Raw genomic sequence first — 21,413 nt, 5'->3', positions numbered from 1 at the left:
GTGTGTGACTTCTGTCATGATACTGTCCCTTTCCCCTAGGATCAGTACCTTTACTTTACATGTGGGTTCACCCTATGAGTTCACTTCCTCCTTCCATTCTGGTAGGTACATCCCTTTATAAAACATCCCTATTCATCTGGCCACAGGTCGTCCTATCTCTTTGTAGGAACACCTGCCCTACATCCTTAGCAAATGCCAGGTACACCCCCCCCTTATCCTTTATGAGTAGGCCTCATGGTTCATTGTCCTAGTATACATCTTTATGTACACTATAATTAAATATTTCCTGATAAAATAAAAATCTATTTCACAATTCACTCTCAATTCTTAGTACCTCATTTAATACCCTAGAGTGCTCTACTTTTCAACTTCTACAATCTTAGTAGATACTATGTCTACACACATTATATTCATCTCATGGTAGATACTATGTCTACCTATTGTTCAAGCCCCAATATCCTACTATTCATCAATTTATCCGAGTATTCACTACACTGACTTTTCTTAAATAAGTATCACAATTTACTCCAATCTGGCTTGTGTTCTCCTCCATTACTCATGCTTCCTACTTATGTATACTCATTGTAAGATGATCATAGTTTTTCTATACTTATGTACATATGCGATATGGAATCTTAATTGTTATATATATAAAAACAAAGATGATGTGACTTACCGAACGAAAGCGCTGGCAGGTCGATAGACACACAAACAAACACACACACAAAATTCAAGCACTATATATATATATATATATATATATATATATATATATATATATATAGAACAATTAATATTCCATATCGCATATGTACGTAAGTATAGAAAAACTATGATCATCTTACAATGAGTATACATAAGTAGGAAGCATGAGTAATGGAGGAGAACACAAGCCAGATTGGAGTAAATTGTGATACTTATTTAAGAAAAGTCAGTGTAGCGAATACTCGGATAAATTGATGAATAGTAGGATATTGGGGCTTGAACAATAGGTAGACATAGTATCTACCATGAGATGAATATAATGTGTGTAGACATAGTATCTACTAAGATTGTAGAAGTTGAAAAGTAGAGCACTCTAGGGTATTAAATGAGGTACTAAGAATTGAGAGTGAATTGTGAAATAGATTTTTATTTTATCAGGAAATATTTAATTATAGTGTACATAAAGATGTATACTAGGACAATGAACTATGAGGCCTACTCATAAAGGATAAGGAGGGGTGTACCTGGCATTTGCTAAGGATGTAGGGCAGGTGTTCCTACAAAGAGATAGGACGACCTGTGGCCAGATGAATAGGGATGTTTTATAAAGGGATGTACCTACCAGAATGGAAGGAGGAAGTGAACTCATAGGGTCAACCCACATGTAAGGTAAAGGTACTGATCCTTTTTTCCCCCTAAGGTAAGTCTTTCCGCTCCCGGGATTGGAATGACTCCTTACCCTCTCCCTTAAAACCCACATCCTTTCGTCTTTCCCTCTCCTTCCCTCTTTCCTGATGAGGCAACAGTTTGTTGCGAAAGCTTGAATTTTGTGTGTATGTTTGTGTTTGTTTGTGTGTCTATCGACGTGCCAGCGGTTTCGTTTGGTAAGTCACACATCTTTGTTTTTAGATATATTTTTCCCACGTGGAATGTTTCCCCCTCTATATATATATATATATATATATATATATATATATATATATATATATATATATATATATATAAAGATGATGAGACTTACCAAACAAAAGCGCTGGCAGGTCGATAGACACACAAACAAACACAAATATACACACAAAATTCAGGCTTTCGCAACAAACTGTTGCCTCATCAGGAAAGAGGGAAGGAGAGGGAAAGACGAAAGGATGTGGGTTTTAAGGGAGAGGGTAAGGAGTCATTCCAATCCCGGGAGCGGAAAGACTTACCTTAGGGGGAAAAAAGGACAGGTATACACTCGCACACACACACATATCCATCCACACATACAGACACAAGCAGACATTTAAAGACATATATATATATATATATATATATATATATATATATATATATATATATATATAATGTTATTTTCGATTATTCCCTTTTGGGAGAGCGATTGAACTTGAGTAGTCATGATTCAGCTGGACTGCAGGTTTTCCTTTGTAGATTCTTAAGTTTCCTGAATCAAAATGATTTTCGTCAGTAAATCATGTTTCTTGAATTGCAAGGATTTTTGTGTGGAATTTTTCTATAGTATTTGTCAGTTGTTTGAATTTACCCGCTTTAGAGAGTGTGTTTGTTTTGAGAGTTCCTATGAAATTTTTCTGTTTTGGTCTTAGAAATTTTGAGAAGATCCAACTCTTCTGCGCATGACATTCCTGGTCCTCCAGAATCCGATGACCAGAAAGATTCAGTCTAGAGACTAATGCCGGGGGTAATAGATTTCTTTCCTTTTGTTCCATCATGCTTATTCAAGTTGACACTTGTTTTGTAGTGATCTTCTATGAAGGTCACATGTTTACAACTTCATAGTTGAGATCAAGAAGAGCATCAAGCAGAGGCACCAACTAAGTGAACAGATGCTGACCACTACCCGCTGGATTCCAGAACAGTCGCTAGTGCATTTGGGCTGCCTCTTCCTCCAGTTCCGCCGTACCGATGATCTTCATCTCTGCCTTCACTGCCGTTGAGGTCTTCACCATATCCCTGGCAAGGGGCCCTCACAAGGTACTATTACCCGAGTCAGGTGAACCATGATGAGGTGTTACTCCCCCACGCCCCCCCCCCCCCCTCCTCCTTTTTCAACTGGGCTTGGGACCAGCAATGGCTTTTCATGTAAGTAGGCAATGTAGAACCGTCATAATAAAAACAATATGTGTATCTTTCTAGATGTACACATATCTCCTCCCCTACAACCCTTAGCGGTTCTTACATCCTTCTAATCTGTGACTTAATTGTTTGTGTATTTGTATTTCTTTGTGTGAATGCGTAAATATGATTGTGTGTTCTGATTCTTCGGCCTTCCTATGTGAAAATAAATTGTAGGTTATTGGAAACCACGGAGACTAGGAAGGACTTCTGTGATAGAAGTATATGAATACAGAAAGAGGGGAAAAAATAGTTAGGTCCTGAAAAGAGAAGTAAGAAAGGAATAAATAGAAATGGTTGCTAAGATTGAAGAAGAGAAAGAAGACAGCCCCAAAGACAGGAAACCCTTCCCACCCCCTTCCCCAGGATCCCTACGTCGCCGGTACTTGAGTGAGAAGTCGGAGGAGGTATGGTGTTAAATCATCTCCTACAAAATGGACATTCCCAACTTCAGCCTTGAGGTCCCTGAAGAAAATCTTAGGAACCCTATGGAAACGGCACCAGTCACACTTGTTTGTGAGGGTTGTTTGAAAGGTGTGATGTGTGTTCTGTGTTAGCCATGATTTATCTGTTGGTGTAAATCATGCTCTCATTTACACTACCCACCCCTTTCAAAATCAATACAAACCCTCCCGTCTACATCACATCTCATAAAAAGTATAAAATAGTCTATACAAAATAGAACATTATATGCTGTAGTATCATCATTTTTTAATTATTCATTCAACATTATATGTTCTGCTAACGCCATATACACTTCCATTCATTAAGACAAACATGCATTAGGAAATATAAATTTGAACTCTGGACCGACTGTGACGGTACATCTGTCAAAGAATAATGCAGTTGTCCTAAGGCCAGCTCAGCGAGGACGGAAACCTCGTTTAGAGCAAAAAGGCAAAAGCTGGCTTCACTATATTACATTTTGCATGAGAATAGTACTCCCATGACCGATGGAGATAAGAACTGACCAGGCACCTAATATATCCTGTCCCAAGGCTGTGCCCAATGACTGAGATTGGAGACAATATCTGTGCAATTCTCTGCCTCATGCTGCAGCCGAGCAAAGTTGGGACATCTAACTGACTGGAACAAGAAAATCTCATACCAGTAGCAATTTTGGATGATGTAATAACAAATGCTCACTGGTAAGGTTTTTGCCAGTACCTCTAAGTGTGGGAGGATAGAATAGTTTAAGAGTTTGGGGAAATTCGGTGCAGAAAAATTATTACAGAAGAAACACCGAAAACAACCCGGGACCCGACGGTCATCACTCCACCCATTAACTAAGAATGTTAACGTTCCTGGGGGATATATGACTCTGCCCGGGTCCCATGGATCTGATATTAACTTCACTTGAACAAGTGCAGACCAGTACTTCTCGTTAAATCACCACTTCCCTGGATAACACAACATTAAGTGACGATACACTTTTTTCTATTTTGTTTTGCATAAGGTAGAATTCTTTCCACGTGTCATATGTAACCTTGCTAGTTTAATTAAGTTTGGACGAAGTAATAGTCGAAACACTTCCGGAGGTTGTACTCTAGGTAATTTTTCGGTCTATAATTTCTTCTACCTGTTCCTCCAGACTACTTATATTTACTGTATCAGAGTTAGCTATTCTCTCTTGGAAACTTCTTACTACATTTTCTACTCGTGTATTAGTGCCTGCAATTTGCAATTGGATTATTGCTATTAATTTGCTAATCTTATCGACGCTCCCTTTTAAAGTATGCAGTCTCCATTTTACAGTATCAAACTTAACATGACACATTTTCAAATGATCCTAACCTCCCACTAAATTCAGATTCCACATTATTACATTTATCGTCAGTATCAAATTCTAACTTTTTTATCAAATCCTGGATTTGATCATTCTATTTCTGAGTAAAATTAGTGAACAGTAGATTTACAAGGAGGTTTAAAGAGTTAATTACTTCATTCTTTAATTCTTATTTCAAATCCTCTACTTTATTATTTAAATCGTCAAATTGAGTCTTTAAAGCTATGTGCTTTCACATAGACTACTAAATTCCTTGCTTTGCGATTCTCCTTTGGCAATTAATAAATTTAATTGAGAATTTACTGAGCCTAGTTCTTTACTTAAAGTAGCATTTTGAGCAGTTGAAGCTGCACTATGGGCATCTAATTTAGCATTTTGAGCTTTTAAAATTTCATTTAACTGTAGACTCTGAGCTTTGATTAAATTTACTAATTCAGACCAGTCTGGCACTTCCTTACCCACTTTCATAGCCATGGCTGGTTCTGAAGTTTCCCCAATTCTCTGTGTATTATCCATATTCCTATTAGTTTTAGACCTAGTAATCATTTAACGAATGAACTCTAAGTATAATAACTACACCAATAAAAGTCACTCTACTGTTTGTATCCCTCCTTGCTAAGGTACTAAAGTTCTATTTTGCGTTCACCCGGCGTAGAATTCTCGCAACGTAGGTAAGCGGATGTGACAGCAATTCAGCACTAGTGAACAGCAAGCTGGCGGTGTCAGACGTTGGTGTTGACGTCGGCATCGGTAGGCAGCTGTGGAAGCAGGTCAGCATCGGTGAACCACAACTGGTGCCGGTGTCGTCAGATGTTGTTTTTCGCGTCGTCATCGCCGCGATGTGTGTGAGTTGTATACTCCACCCACTGGATCTTCTTAGTTGAATTATTCTCATCATATCTCTTCTTAGTGTAATACGTCGAGGTCTTCTTTCCGTTCTTTTAACGTTATTACTTCCTTACGTCTTGTCTTTTGTTGCATCCACATATTTTTCCATTTGATTTTTGGACTTAATCCAATTACACAAAACAGTTCTCGTCTCGTTATATCTGGTTGCTATGGCAACACATCATATCTTCTTCTTCGATTTCTTCTCAAATTCCCATTTTTTTTTTTTTTTTTTTTTTTTTTCCCGAGTCCTTTTCATTGGTCGCTATGCTCTAACGCTTTTTAAACGATAAAATGTGTGCAGTACATAAACAAACTTTATGTTTTCACCAATTAACAATGTATTGGAGTATGTAGAATAACATTCTCGCATTCCACATCTAAATATCTCCATCTTCCTGTATTTCACTCGTATTTCGAGTTTTAGAAACACATTAAATTGACATTCATAAGCGAGTTGGTTTATGAACGACTCGTAATTTATGAACATGTCTTGCTTCTAGCAAGTCCAACACATGAATTTCTTGAAAGTCTAATTTCATTTCTGCATATGTCCTTAACAATCACCACAGTCACTAAAAGCACAGAATAATACATAAACATTCCTTGTTCTTTCTACACTTACACTGAAACTCTATGGATCGTACAGCAGGTACTTGTCGGCTGCCACATCCACAGTTTGCTCGTGACTGTTTTTAGAGCTGCACACACAAACATGCAATGCATAGTAGGTCAGATTCGTCTCTCTCACACTTCTCTTTAAAATATCGTGAGTTCAAGATGGAGGAAGGCCAAGTGGTTTTAACATTTACATGGAAATTCTTGAAGCACTACAGTATTTAGCCATATTTGTAATTTTTCCTTTAGGAATGGTCAGTTACCTGAACGATTTAAGTGCTCAGTAGTAAAGCCGCTCTATAAAAAGGAAGAAGCAGATAATGTCGACAATTTTAGACCTATTTCTATGCCATCAGTGTTTGTTAAAGTTATTGAAAAGGCTGAGTATGTAAGCATAATTGATCATTTTATATCACATAACTTGCTATCATATGTACAGTTCGGCTTTAGAAGTCATTTAACAACTGACAATGCTATATTCTCTTTTCTCTGTGAGGTACTGGATGGGTTAAACAAAGGGTTTCGAGGGCTAGGCATATTTTTTGATTTAACTAAGGCGATTGATTGTGTTGATCAGAAAATATTGCATCAGACGTTGGACCATTACGGAATATGGGGAGTAGCTCACAATTGTTTCACCTCTTACTTTAACAACAGACAGCAAAAGGTCATTGGTCACAGTGTGGAGAATGGCTGTGATGTGGCTTCTGAGTGGGGTACGGTCAAAGCGGGGGCCCCACAGATCAGTGTTGGTGTCACTTCTGTTCCTTATTTGTATAAATGATATGCCCTCTAGTATGATGGGTAACTCTAAAATATTTCTGTTTGCTGATGACACTAGCTTGGTAGTAAAGGCTCGGTTTCAAATGGTGCAACTCAAGATCTATGTTCATGGCTTGTAGAAAATAAACTAACGCTAAATCACAGTAAGACTCAGTTTTTATAGTTTCTAACACACAATTCAACAAAACCCTACATTTTAATTTCACTGAATGGACATGTGATCAGTGAAACTGAACAGTTCAAATTTCTGGGTCATCAGATAGATAGTAAACTGTCATGGAAAGCCCATATTCAGGATCTCGTTCAAAGACTTAATGCTGCCATTTTTACAATTCGAACGGTATCTGAAGTAAGTGATTGTTCGACATGAAAATTAGTCTACTTTACTTATTTCAATTTGCTTATGTTGTATGGTATTATATTTCGGGGTAACTCTTACCATTCTAAAAGGATATTTCTGGCTCATATAGGGGTGGTTTCGGCAATAAGTGGTGTAAGTTCACGAACCTCTTGTTGACCCCTGTTCACTAGTCTGGGTATTTTGACATTGGCCTCTCAATATATATATATTCTTTACTGTTGTTTCTTGTTAACAATGTCAGCTTATTCCCAAGAATAAGCATCTTTCACTCAGTTAATACTAGGCAGAAATCAAAATTGCATTTGGATCAGATTTCTTTAACTCTTGTGCAGAAAGGTGTGCAGTATACTGTTGCATCCATTTTCAATGAGCTACCACAAGAATTCGAAAATCTTAGCAGTAATCCACATGCTTTCAAATTGAAACTGAAGTGTTTCCTCATGGGTCACTCCTAATCTGTTGAGTTTTTCCTTGAAAAATTAAGCTGATTCCTGTGTTATATTGTTGACTGCATGTACTTAAACTCATGGCTTGACTTTTTCTAGGTTCATAAATATTTATTTTTATCTGTCGTTACTTTTATGTTGTAATTTCCAGTAATGACATGTTCCATGACCTTGGAGATTTTCTTTGCATTTTAGTCCTATTTTATTTATTTATTTATTGGTCCAAGAATCAGTTTTGTACATTGTTTGTACATGTGATATAGGACAGCGGTAAACCTAGTTAGTTTACAATACAGTAGTCATTTTGACTACATTGTTGACTTAATAAAAATGCATAATAATGTAGGTTGGTGTACTACATTACTTCTAGATGTGATAATAGCAGTTATTAAGTTAGATGACATGATAAGCACAATGTAAACTATATTATGAATTGCCAATTAGTGAAATTTGGTAAATGAGGTTTACTTATAATGATGTTCCATAAACTCAGACAAAGAATAGGAGCAGTGGTGAAGCAAGAACTGTTTTAACTTTATTTTAAATGCATTTAATATTGGCATGCGTTTTAGGTAAGAAGGCATATGGTTATATAACATAGCTCCAGAATGATATACTCCTCTTTTGCGTAAGTTTGTATTTACTGTGTTCCTGTGTAGGTTCATCTTCTGTCTAGTTTCATATGTGTGTATATCATAGTTGTCTTTGAAGAGATTTTCGTTTTTTAATATGCTCCCTTTTGTGAAAATTAGCGTTTCGTGCATATACCCAAGCGAGGCAGTGGCAATATTTTCAGAGTTTTAAAAAGGGGTCTACAGGAATCCTTACATTTACCTTTTTTCATCACCCTGATAATCTTTTTCTGTATTTTAAATGTTTTTGTAGTATTTGTGGAATTCCCCCAAAAAAGTATTCTGTACATAAGTAGCGACTGTGTACTGCAATGATACACTGCCAGCACTGGTGAGCAGCTTGTATTTTGAGTGAGGATCCTAACAACATATGCTAGTGAATTCAGTCTCTTATTTAAATTGTTTAGGTGTACCTCGCACTTCAGATCTGCCTGAACATGTACACCTAGAAATTTTGTATGACTGACCTTCAACACATTTTTTCCTTCGACAGTGAAAACAGGGTTTGCAGGATGGAGGTTTTGTGTGGTATGAAAGTTAACTGCCACAGTTTTTTCAGAATTTATGATGAGCCTATTGGTCTTGAGCCAGTGTGTTAAGGTAAGCATAACTGATACTGCAGCCTCCTGAAGATTTTCCTCGTTCTGTGATTTAATTAGAATATTAGTGTCATCTGCAAACAGTGCAGTGGTTCCATCATGTATTTTACTAGCCAAGTCATTTACATACAGCAGAAATAGGACAGATCCTATAACTGACCCTTGTGGGACTCCATACTTGATTTTCTTCTCATCACTGTAAAAACTAGAAATTTTTTGTGTTTCACTATCTTTGTGTTTTATTTCTGCAATTTGCTGACGATTTCTGAGGTACGACTGGATCCACTTTTCAGACTGGCCTCTAATTCCATAATTACTTAATTTACACAAGAGAATGCCATGATCAATTACATCAAAGGCTTTACTCGGATCCAGAAATATCTCAGATACATGTTTATCATCCACTGCTTTTAATACTTCATTTAAGAAGGCAAAAATTGCTGACGGAGTTGACTTTCCAGCTCTGAACCCATGTTGGGAGTCACTTATCAGCCTCTCTTTATTTAAGAAAACTGTTAATCTTCCAAGGGAAATTTTTTCCATAATTTTGTTGAAGCCTGATAAAACTGAAACTGGTCTATACTTAGCTATATCACTTTTTGCACCATTCTTATGCAACGGTGTTACTTTTGCAGTTTTTAGATTATTAGGAAATCCACCACTCTCAAAAGATGAATTTACTATGTCTGTTAGTGGTTCCACAATAAATGTTGCACTAGCTTTGATAATAGCATCTGGTATCTCATCAACACCCACTGAATATTTATTAGGTAATTCTTTTAGGGTTCTTGACAGTTCCTCAGGTGTTGCTGGATACAGGAATATTGTGTTCGAATGAATTTTTTTATCCGAGTGATTGGTTGGCTGTTTGTCATGGTGTGTGTTTATTAAGTGCTGTGTATATTTGCGAAATAATTGTTGAAAGCACTTGCAACATGTTTGGGGTCAGTTAGTTTATTTTTATTCATAATCAGCTCTATATTACTGTGATTAACTGGCCTGGTACCCATTTTTTTCCTTATAATTTGCCGGGTTGCCTTAGTTTTATTCTTGGAATCACACAATATTTTGTCATTTTCTAGTTTTTTTGCTTTTGAAATAACTCGTGTTAGTATTCTTTTGTATCTTTTGAAATATGCAATAAAGTCAGGACTAGTATTATGCTTGGAGTACTCATACAATCTCCTTTTATTTTGACATGATATCCTTATCCCTTTTGTAATCCACTTGTTTGTATTTTGAGTAGAGATCAACATAGTTGTTTTCTTGGGAAAAGCCATTTCAAAAAAAATGTTTGACTGTAGCCATAAACTTATCGTATTTCTCATTGGTCTCATTACAGTCACATAACATCTTTCCAACTTTCATCCTCTAGGAGTGAACAAAAATATTCCACATTTTTTTATACTGAAATTCCTTACAGTGTGCTGTATTGGGGTGTCCTGAAACATTCATTGAAAGAATTTGAGCATAGTGATTGCTAAAACCCATGTTTAGAACTCGTGTGTTATAGGCATATTTGCACGTATTTATCAAGATCTGATCAATAATAGATGCAGAGTTAGGTGTTTGTCGAGTTGTTTCAGTTACCGTTGGACTGATGTTGAACGATTGTAGCAAATTTATAATGTCATCTCTGAATTTATTGGATTTCGAGAAATCAATATTAAAGTCACCACATATAATTATATTTTTCTTGGGAGATTGAATTTCTTCCATGTGATTCTAAAACATTTTTTTGTCTCCTCTGGTGACCTGTATACACAAATAACTGTATTTTGCCTTGGTAGTTCAGCAATAGAGTGTTCTATATCTTTTTCACAAGACAGTTTATGGTATTTAGTTACACTATTGAATTCAATATTTTCTTTAACATATATACAACTACCCCCATGACTCGATATTTTCCATTTTCCTACAAAACATGCTTGCAAGTTTGAATTGAGGAAGAAAAAAATGTGTGTGAAATCTTATGGGACTTAACTACTAAGGTCATCAGTCCCTACGCTTACACACTACATAACCTAAATTATCCTAAGGACAAACACACACACCCATGCCCGAGGGAGGACTCGAACCTCCGCCGGGACTAGCCGCACGATCCATGACTGCAGTGCCTTAGACCGCTCGGCTAATCCCACGCGGCAATTGAGGAAGGTATGTTTGCTCAAACATATCTTGTTTGAGCCATTGTTCTGTAAAACATACTACAGACATATCATTTAGATCATTTAATATAATTTCTATTACATTTAGTTTGTCTCGGAGTGACTGAACATTTTGATGGAGTAATTTAAAATTAGGTACAGGGAGGACATCATTTCTTACTTGACCACTTACCTCACTATTTGAGCTAGTGTATTTTGTTGTAAAAAATTCTTGGTTGGTATTCATGGTGTTTGCCCCGTGGCTTGCTGGTTCACCGTTAGTGGGTTCCTGCCTTTCTTCTGCCGATATGTTCCCAATTTTCCGTCCTTTTTCACCCATCTGTACATTAACGACTGCCTTACTGCCTTGTTGCTGCATTTGATGGCTTGAAATTCGACCTAGTAGGCCGTAAGTGTGTTGTTATGACTTTTATTGGGCTTAGTTTTTGTTATAAAATGGTCCATAAATGTCTGTTTTTTCGTGGGTGGCACTTTCACTTCGAGACTGGCAATTTCTATCTGATTGTCCGTTTGCGTATGCTTTTTCCCTGTACGGGTACTTGGTTTTTCAGTTTTCGCCATGTGAATGAAAGAAGTAAGCCTATTACAAACGCGAATCTTTCCTTGTTTGGTTAGATATAAACCATGGTTGTATATTCATTTCTTTTCGGGCGTTCGATTTTTAAATTCACAGATAATCTTTTCCAACAAACGTCTGTGGCAGTGTCGATTTTTTCTAACAAAATGCGGTTTGCAGCTTTGATTTTTCCATTTAGAGAGAGGAGGAGGAGGAGGAGGAGATTAGCGTTTAACGTCCCGTCGACAACGAGGTCATTAGAGAGAGCAAGCTCGGGTGAGGGAAGGATGGGGAAGGAAGGCATTTGCCTGAAGCGATTTAGGGAAATCACGGAAAACCTAAATCAGGATGGCCGGAGACGGGATTGAACCGTCGTCCTCCCGAATGCGAGTCCAGTGTGCTAACCACTGCGCCACCTCGCTCGGTTTTCCATTTAGACCTTGTGCGTCATGTCTAAGCGGTACTGGAAGAATTATTACATTTGTTTTTTTGCGTGAGTTTAAGTATGTATTCCAAAGAATCTTTCATGCTCCTCTGCATTTTTTCCAGAGGTTTATCAGTGTCATTTGTGGCACCAATAATGATTAAAGTATCGGACAAGTTATCAGTTAATTTGTCTCCGTTTTTCACAACTTCCTTCATTGGCGCCCCAGGTTTTATAATACTTTGCACACTGAATTTGTTGCCTAATTCGTTTTGTAGTATACTCCAACAGTTTCTGCCATGACTGTCACTTAAAACGAATTTTATTTCCTTTTGTAGCAGTTGTTCGAGGCCTTACAGATTGCGAGTTTTCATACGAAACATGGTTACGGTTTTTCATTGCATTTTGCTCATCACGAGGTATTTGCGCTTCTGAATATTTGATTTAATCTTCATAGCACTGTTTTCTTCTTGCAACACTTTTTTTTTAACTTCGTTCTTGATCACTTGAGACCACTCATCGGGAAAGGGCGTTGTTTGTGGCGGATTTTTCGGCGCACTTTTCTTTCTCAGCTGTTCACATTTTGGTGTTTGAAGTTTAGTAATACCCATTTTTAGTGTACTGATAATAAGTTGTAGACTGGATACTCGTTCGTGTAGTTTCGAAATTTCGTCCTTACAATTTGCACACGATTTCTTTTTACTGGCAATATTTAAATTTTTCCGAGGGGATGCACGACATTATTTTGCACTGGCCGCCATATTGTATATAAAGTCAACAAAACATGAGGGAAGAGCTGTCAGCCATTTCTAGTGACTACAGAAATGTTTCGAACAGTGGACGCACTGGTGGGACAAAGGTATTAGCTGTAATGAAGAGTATTTTAAAGCGAATAACGTTGTTTTGTAAACAATCTGAAAGTATATAGCTTTTAAAAAATAATTCTAGTGTTTTTGGATACCCCCTCGTAAAAGCCCCCATGCGGGCCCTAATTTCTCTATAATCTTATCTGCACAGTCCTTACACTATCTTTATGGTCCTTAGACAAAATGTATGTTGGTGGCAGTAGAATCATTCTGCAGTCAGCCTCAAATGTCTGCTCTCTACATTTTCTCAATAGTATTCCTAAAAAGAATGTTGCCTTCTCTTTAGTAATTTTCATTCGAGCTCCCAAGAGCATCTCCATAATACAAGTATGATAATATTGTTGTGTCGATTCCCTAAGGTCTCGACACAATGAGTGGCTAGGTGCACGCGAAACTAACGCAGACGGGCGTAAATTCTGAAACAGGAGACTGGATGAAAACTATAAAGAAAAGAAGAGAGATTTTAATATACTTAACTTTAATGTAGTCTTGTTCTTGTTGAAATACATCTCTTGCATAGTAGTAAGCAATTAGCAATGATACACATGGCGCCTTGCTAGGTAGTAGCGATGGACTAGCTGAAGGCTATTTAATCTGTCTCTCGGCAAATGAGAGGAATACTAGGTAGGTCTAGTCGCAAGCTATGTCGTCCGTACAACTGGGGCGAGGTCATGTCCGTGTCTTGTGACCTGCCATGTGGTGGCGCTAGGATTGCGAGTACACAGTGGCGACACGCGGGTCCGACATGTACTACAGGACCGCGGCCGATTTAAGTTACCACCTAGCAAGTGTGGTGTCTAGCGGTGACACCACAATTATTTTATAATTTTCTGCTCAAGTTACAGAAATAAAAATTCTCTCTCACTGCCTAATAAGGCACTTTTTTTTCTAAATGTCTTCCACTTCTAAAGTACTTGAGATATTAATTTTCATAAATTATTGTTAGATTTCTTGAATAAGAAAGACACACAATAGAAAATTCAGGTTGGAATAATGACAATATTATGAAAAAGGAATAATGACTATATTATGAAAAGGACAGATTGCTACTCACTATATGGAAGTGATGTCGAGCTGCAGACAGGCACAACAAAACGACTGATAATAATGTGATCTTTCGACCAAAAGGCCTTCTAAAGTAAACACACACACACACACACACACACACACACACACACACACACACACACACACACACGACCACTGTCTCTGGCCATTCAGGTCTTAATGTTCATGTGTGTGTGCAAGTTGTGCTTGCACGGATGTGTGTCTATTGTCTACTTTGGAAGAAGGTCTTTTGGCCAAAAGCTCGCGTTTAGCAGTCTTTTTGTTGTTCCTGTCTGCAACTCAATAACTCCGCTATATGATAAGAAGCAATTTATTCTTTTCATAATATTGTCATTAAACGGCATAGTAATACAATTGAATAGCATAGTAATGGAACACAACTTTACTTGACTGAAACAGCTGTATTTGCTTTTCTATTTGCAGCACTACATGATATTACATTTTGAGCACATTCTTAAATTTATCAAAGACCTTTAATAGAGTCGCTCACAGTATGTTATTTAAAAAGAGCAAAATTTAGGAATTAGGGTGGCAGTGCATAGCTGGGATAAATCCTAATGCCATGGGAAAAAGACGGACAGACGAAAATGGCATAGTTAATCACCCACTAGTCTGATTTATTAGCTGTCAAAAAATGTCCCTCAAGGTTCCATATTGGCCCAATTCTGCCTCTACGTACATAAATTATTTAAACAAAAATAATGGTAGAATGAAAAATATTCCAAGCTGCAGAAGAAACCCATGTCTTAAATTACAGAAAATATCAGAGAAATATTTGAAAATCCATTAAAGCTGATACAGAGTATACAGTAGTGCAGTTAGATGAAACACTTTAATTTTAACAAAAAGACACCAGCTAAACTCCCTATTAAACTAATGGACAAAAAATTATCAGAGAATACAATATTTCCTGGCATTATGATGCAACAAAACATAAAATGGAATACTTGCACTGACTTTAAATTGAGAACAGGTTTCAAAATGAGAATACACAGAAACTGTCACATGTAACAACTAATGGACTAAGTATTTGGAAATATCAACTTGGTATTGAAATAAGGAATAATATTTCCACAAAACTGTGAAGCATTAATCATCTTACAGAAAAAGTATAATTACAGTAAAGGAAAGAACAAACCAACAAGGACTTCACTAATTGTGTCACCCTTTGAAGAGTTGTGAATAAAGCAATATTGCATACTATTATTTCTTGTTGGAAAATGTAGTGCTAGTATAAAAAATGTATAGTTTTTCAGGAATGGTCCCACAACATTCATACACTGGGTAGTTACAAATCTCAAGGACCAAATGCATAAATTAACCTTTGTCACTCCTTGCTTAAATTTGCCATACTGCTCTAAAAGACTGCAATTTCAATTACATACATTAATTAGTTTGTACTTCTGTCACCGTGTTTTATGTCTTTTGGGATATTTTTGGAAAGCAAGGATATTCTACTATGCAATGAACATGTGGAGTTATCTATTTACCAGTGAAATTGAAAAATAAATGAATGACAAACCCAGACATTTCTATGAATCAACAGAGAACAAAAAAAAAGTAAAAGCTAAAGAGGCACAGGTCTGAGTTGACTATTTGTATTCTCTACTGCTGAATTTTAAGTTGTAAATTTATTAGTTCATTTCCAATATAAACATCTGCTTTCAGTTGTATGTTTTATATAGCATTTATGAAAAGCCAGATCAAAGACATCACAATGAGAAGCTGAAAAAATAATTTCAACTGCTTACAAAAGTGAATTATAAAATTACTGCAAATTAATACCCCAGTCCCTTTAAAAAGTATAAACATTAATATTTTAATGTAACATGGCTTTCGCAATAAATAATTTGACTAGAATTTAGGATTCAACTGTATGTATGAAAAATTCAAAATATACAGATCAACACTACTATTTTAAAATGAAGTTTAGGCTAACAAAAAGGATACACTGAATTGACCCATGTTTTGGCAATATTCCACCATCATAAAATAGTATTGTACAGAGAGATGAGAGAGAGGGAGAGGAGAGAGAGAGAGAGAGAGAGAGAGTGTGTAAGGGGGGAGGGGGGGTTGCAGTTAGAAGGGGAGTATTTAAAGATGTATACAATTTTGAAGGGTAAGTGTTTTTTCAACAGTTGTTTGAAGCCAATAAATGAATTTGCACATGAATCTGTAAAGTGTATACAAAATTGTAACATATGACTAGCACAAAAATTTGTATTTCATACAGATGTGTTTGAGCAATGCATTGTACAGCTGACTGTATGTGTGGATGACAAAGACAGTTTGCTAACATTCTGAGCTTCACTATGAGAAACAGAAATTCATCATACACTCAAAGAAAATGAATAGTATGTACTGAGCTTAATAGTCTGTACTGAGCTTCTCTTTGAAGAAGGAATGTGGGAGAAGGCACCTAGGTGACAGGAACAATACAGCATCTTAAATAGTATCAAAATGCACCACTATTCCAGCAGGCACAAACTCTTCATAAACACAAATGGTACAGCAATAACCTGCAACATCATCTGTTTTCTTACTGCTGTGAGTCACGACGATCTGCATATGAACATTTCTTGCAAGATAATTATTTTGTTTACTTGCTACAGTTACATGACATGGCATGATCTTTTATGTATGACAGACTCCTGCACATTCAAACAGTGAAATATGTCAACAATAATTTCATAACTGATACATTGGCTGTAATGGTTAAATCCACTGACCACCGACATAATCAATCTTAATTCTGTACGGGGACAAATAAAACTCAGTCTTGCTAGTTGAAGGAAGCTGTGCTTGTGAAAGCAAATTTTTTTGTGATTTGTGTGTGCCTGTTTCTGATGACAATAACAAGAATATTGAACTCAACAAAAGGCTGCAGAATAATCTCTAATGGTCCAATATGCTATGGTGGTGAGACTTTATGCGTGTTGAAGCCAACAGTGGAACTCATAAAAAGAAGGATAAGATTACTGAGTATTGTTAATTATTTTAATCACTAAGACCACACAAAACCTAAAATGCTTAATCATGTGTTCTCAAATATTTTTTGTAAAATTTCTTAAATATATGGCTTCCAAAGAGCTGCAATGCAACACTCCTTGAAAATTCAATGTTTACAACTAACTGTTGGTGCAAACACAACTTCAAATATTCCTTCATTAAAACAGAATGAATCTTTCATAAGCCATAATAAATCTCACCTACATGGCCTCTAAAGCTACAAAGATTCATTTACAAATGGCATCTATCACAGGTGACACAGTGACAAGGGTTTTATAATTACACTTTATGCAATTCAGCTTGTATATGCACATCAGGAAACTTGATTACGGGGCTAAATTAAAGGAACTGTAAAAGATGGACAGGAGAAAGAAGTCAGGTATTAGGTTCTATCAGTTTCTATTTATCCAAGAGAGAACATGGATCAAGAAGTTCAGAGCATGGAGAAACCATCAGTTCATTAGTGAGTAAGAAATATGATTGTACTTACAGTACACTGTTTACCTTCCTAGTTGCAATATACAAATCGGATGTTTTTTTTAGAAATCACAAGAAACTGAAGTTAGGCTATGAACACAAATATCTACAATTCAATAAATGTCACAATGTGAAAAAACCACAGAAAAAAACTTGTTATAATGCAAAGTTCTAGATGGGATACAAATAATGGAAGGAGTAAAAGTAACCACTCTTCATGAAGTTGAGGTGTTGCTGGTCTTTATATCCTTCTCCAGCAGTAACTTACACACACACACACACACACACACACACACACACACACACACACACACACACACACACACACAACACATTGTCCCAGTTGAATACATTGTCCTATCACTAACTTGACTGGTTTGTGGGGTTAGGTGGATGGAATGAATCACTGAAGATTGTGGACAGGAGTGGTTGTATGGACAGTTCCCACCTACATACTTCAGAGAAGTTGTGTGGACAGTTCCCATCTACATGCTTCGGAGAAGTTGTGTTGGAACAGAGGATCCAAATGGAACACATTTTTAACCCATCACTGAAGTCTCATCATGCTCCCCCACCGTGTGGCAAACTCTTCTCTAAGCCACAGTTTGATGGTGCCCATCCACTTGGGCAGACACCTGGTCGATGGAAGTGTCAAGTGAAAAGGCTGTGAAAAAGTTGCAGTATAACTGTTTTCATGACATGACTACCTTTGCAGGTTACCCTGCCTTTTACAGGAGAAAACATACTGCAGTGCCAGCACAATGTAGTCTGCTGGTATAACGCATGTGTGTGTGTGTGTGTGTGTGTGTGTGTGTGTGTGGAGGGGGGGGGGGGGGTTAGCTCTGAAGGAGGACACACTCTGAAAACCATCAACATTTTCAACAACATTAATGCGTCTATCATCTGCTCAATGCCTCAACTGTACAGTGAATGGTTGCATTTAGTTCTTCTACTATTGGTTTGCTAAACAGCTGGATAAAAATTCATAAAACTTTTCTGTGTTCCTCTTGTTGTCAGAGAAAACAAAGGCTACTACAAACTGCATCTACAACTCTATACACAGATTAACTGTGTACAGAAGGTCCTTTCTCAGGACTTAATTACCAGAGCTGAATACGTGCTGAAAGGGAATGAATTGTTCATCACAAGGGAGGCAACAAAAGCTATCCATGAGAGAACTGAATGCATGTAATGTGGAAGATGCAGATGCATTATAAAAGTCATCTGTGTGTAAAAATTAATATGGAATTGCTGTACTGAAAGTTGAGAGTACTCTTTACATAATTTGGAGAGCAGTTAGCAAAATGATGCATTATCTAGCTATACAATGCATTTACAGAAGTCTCTCTCATGCCAGCCAGAATTATCAAATACTCCAAAAAACAGCAGTCTGTGAGCTGCACACAACATCTGGATCAATAGGCTGCAAGAGCCATGATAATTTGAAAGTTGGCAAAATGTTGACAACATAAGTGGATCCTAGGGATACAGTTACTGCTGATTAAATTTTGGTTCACTACCATCATGGACAACCAGGTCAAGCAATAAATCGAGCCATCAGTAACTGATACTAAATAAAGAAATTTCACATGTACCCATCAGCAAGAATGATTATGTTGTCTCTTTGAAACACAAAACAGCTTTTGGGATCACTGCCCATCCAGAAATACTGTTTATGACAATCTTTGAGTATATAAGGGTTTGGATATATTTTGTAGTAATCTGTCTTAATGTAATCATGTTTGTCCCACATTCTACAAGTAATAATTATACACTTGGGTTCCTTCCTCCCAACACTGACCAACTGGCACTAGTGCTTTTCACTTATACCACACTTATTTCACAAGGGAAAACTTCAGGTTCGGCATTGGAGTGTAGATTGTGAAGTACAGCAATGACAGGTAAAGTCACCATTTTATTCAAAATGGTATCTGTTGAGCGTTCCCATAGGGGAAACTCAGATGCAGTGGGAATTATACAGAGATATTATTTTCCTCTATGCAACTCTCATTCTATTACAAAACAGGAAAAAAGTTTACACTCAATCCATTTTCATGCGGATTCGCCATTTCCATGGTAATTATATTGAGGCTTGAAACATAATCTTCATGAACAAGACCTTAAGGTTTCATAATATGTATTGTCAGTACAGGATTGGATTCCAGATGTTGTTGGCACTTCCAGTTGCTTGGCAGTGTTTAGAGCAGAGGTACTTCACGTTACATATAGCTAAGTCTTAATACTTACATTTGCTCATCATGAACTATTAATTTTTTTTAATACGTTTGTACAGTTATCACATTCTACAGACCTAGAAAGTATACAAACTGCTTGCTCAGGTACCAATTTGAGCAATAAAATAAATCTAGCATTCATAACAACAAAATTTTGAATAAGTTACACAAGCAACAAATGCATGTTCAAAGATTCACAAACAACAGTTCAGTCACACGAATTATTTCTTATGTACATTACACAGTCTACACAGTGTCTACAGAACCTTCTTGTTTCTGGAATCAATCAATCAAATAAATCAACATACATAGGCAGTGCATATTGTTTCATATACAACATGAACAAGGACACTGTCACACAAAACATTAAAATAAATATATCTCCATTTAACAAAATGCTTACAACATATTCAACAACATCTTACGGTTTTTAACAACTGTTCGTAAGGATTTCACTAGTCGAAGAGTAATGGTCTTCAAAGTTCATTCTTCTGTCTCCCTGAAAATGCCTACTTTGAAAATCATGCCTCTCTCTCTTTCTCTCTCTCACGAACTGAGTTCAGAACGAAGTCCTGGGGCACTACCAAGTAGCAGCATATTTGGATCATCAAGAGAATCACCAACAGCACGCAGAAACTGAGCTGCCACTGTATCCTCAATGGCACGGTTATCATACGACAGTGTTGCCACCATGCGGGTCTCCGGTCGTCCTTCAGAGTCTGTAAAAAAAGCCATCTCTTGTAACCCATGATTTAAGACTACAAAGCTAATCTGTGAAAACACTTACTACAACAGGGCAAGCAAATTAAATGGATAAGAAGCACGGACTAGGCAGTAGGTCATGGAGATAAAGACCACTTCTAGCATTATTTATTAATCTCTTTCTGTATTGTGTAATGAAAGGGGGGGGGGGGGAGAAATTATCAAATGATGAAAGTCTCCCCTCTGTTAAAAGTCAGTTTTAGTTACAAGTACTAGATTAAAATTGTAAATCCAACTTTATTTTTCTTCAGTTGTTAAATGTATCTTCGAAATAAAAAAAGTTTCTTTTTTAGTTACTGTAACTATTTCTACATGACTTTTTAAAAAAAGTTATTACTTTCTTACATGTAAACATTATGCATGTACGATGGCCTAAGCAGTCAAAACCTGGTTTGTAACCAAATAAGTGTAAATTCGCAGAGCACTGAGAAGGGTTTCCTAGAGGGAAAATTCACTTAATGCTATTTGCTAACTTAATACACCAACCTGATATATACCAAACTGTTATTTATCAAGGACCAGTTTTTCTGTATGCAGAAGGAACAAATGCCTATAGCTCCAGACTTCCATTCACACGAAGGCAAAACTTACTGTACTAGCTCCCTCAGTAATTTATGCATACAATAACTCAATTTAACACGAATTGTCACGAGATTAAGGCTTGCCGTGGAACAGTATTTTTTCTGTTGCTTGAGTATGTTTGATATGCTCAAGTTTGAACTCTCATTTAGTATGGTGGTGTCATTAGTGTCAACATGAGCATTACATATTCTAAATAGTCCTTTTGTCACTTGAAAGCCACTTATGTTAATTATAAACAGGAATGAAACCAATGCCAAATCATATGGGAAGGCATGTTTCCCGATTCTAAGGTTAATTTCATTCCTATGACACTTTGCTT

General features: G+C 36.8%; 1 protein-coding gene across 1 annotated transcript in view; it reads right to left on the bottom strand.

Moving 5' to 3' along the window:
• Positions 1-14,626: 14,626 nt before the first annotated feature.
• The window catches only part of LOC126199273 (pyruvate dehydrogenase protein X component, mitochondrial-like), a 122,168-nt gene continuing 115,381 nt past the window's right edge, over positions 14,627-21,413 (bottom strand). Inside the window, exon 9 of the mRNA XM_049936081.1 lies at positions 14,627-20,469. Coding sequence (XP_049792038.1) covers positions 20,297-20,469 — 173 coding nt within the window. The 3' untranslated portion in view covers positions 14,627-20,296. The remainder of the gene's footprint in view (positions 20,470-21,413) is intronic.

Source organism: Schistocerca nitens, chromosome 8, assembly GCF_023898315.1.
Source record: "Schistocerca nitens isolate TAMUIC-IGC-003100 chromosome 8, iqSchNite1.1, whole genome shotgun sequence".
NCBI classification, from domain to species: Eukaryota; Metazoa; Arthropoda; class Insecta; order Orthoptera; family Acrididae; genus Schistocerca; species Schistocerca nitens.
This window is presented reverse-complemented; position numbering and strand designations above follow the sequence as displayed.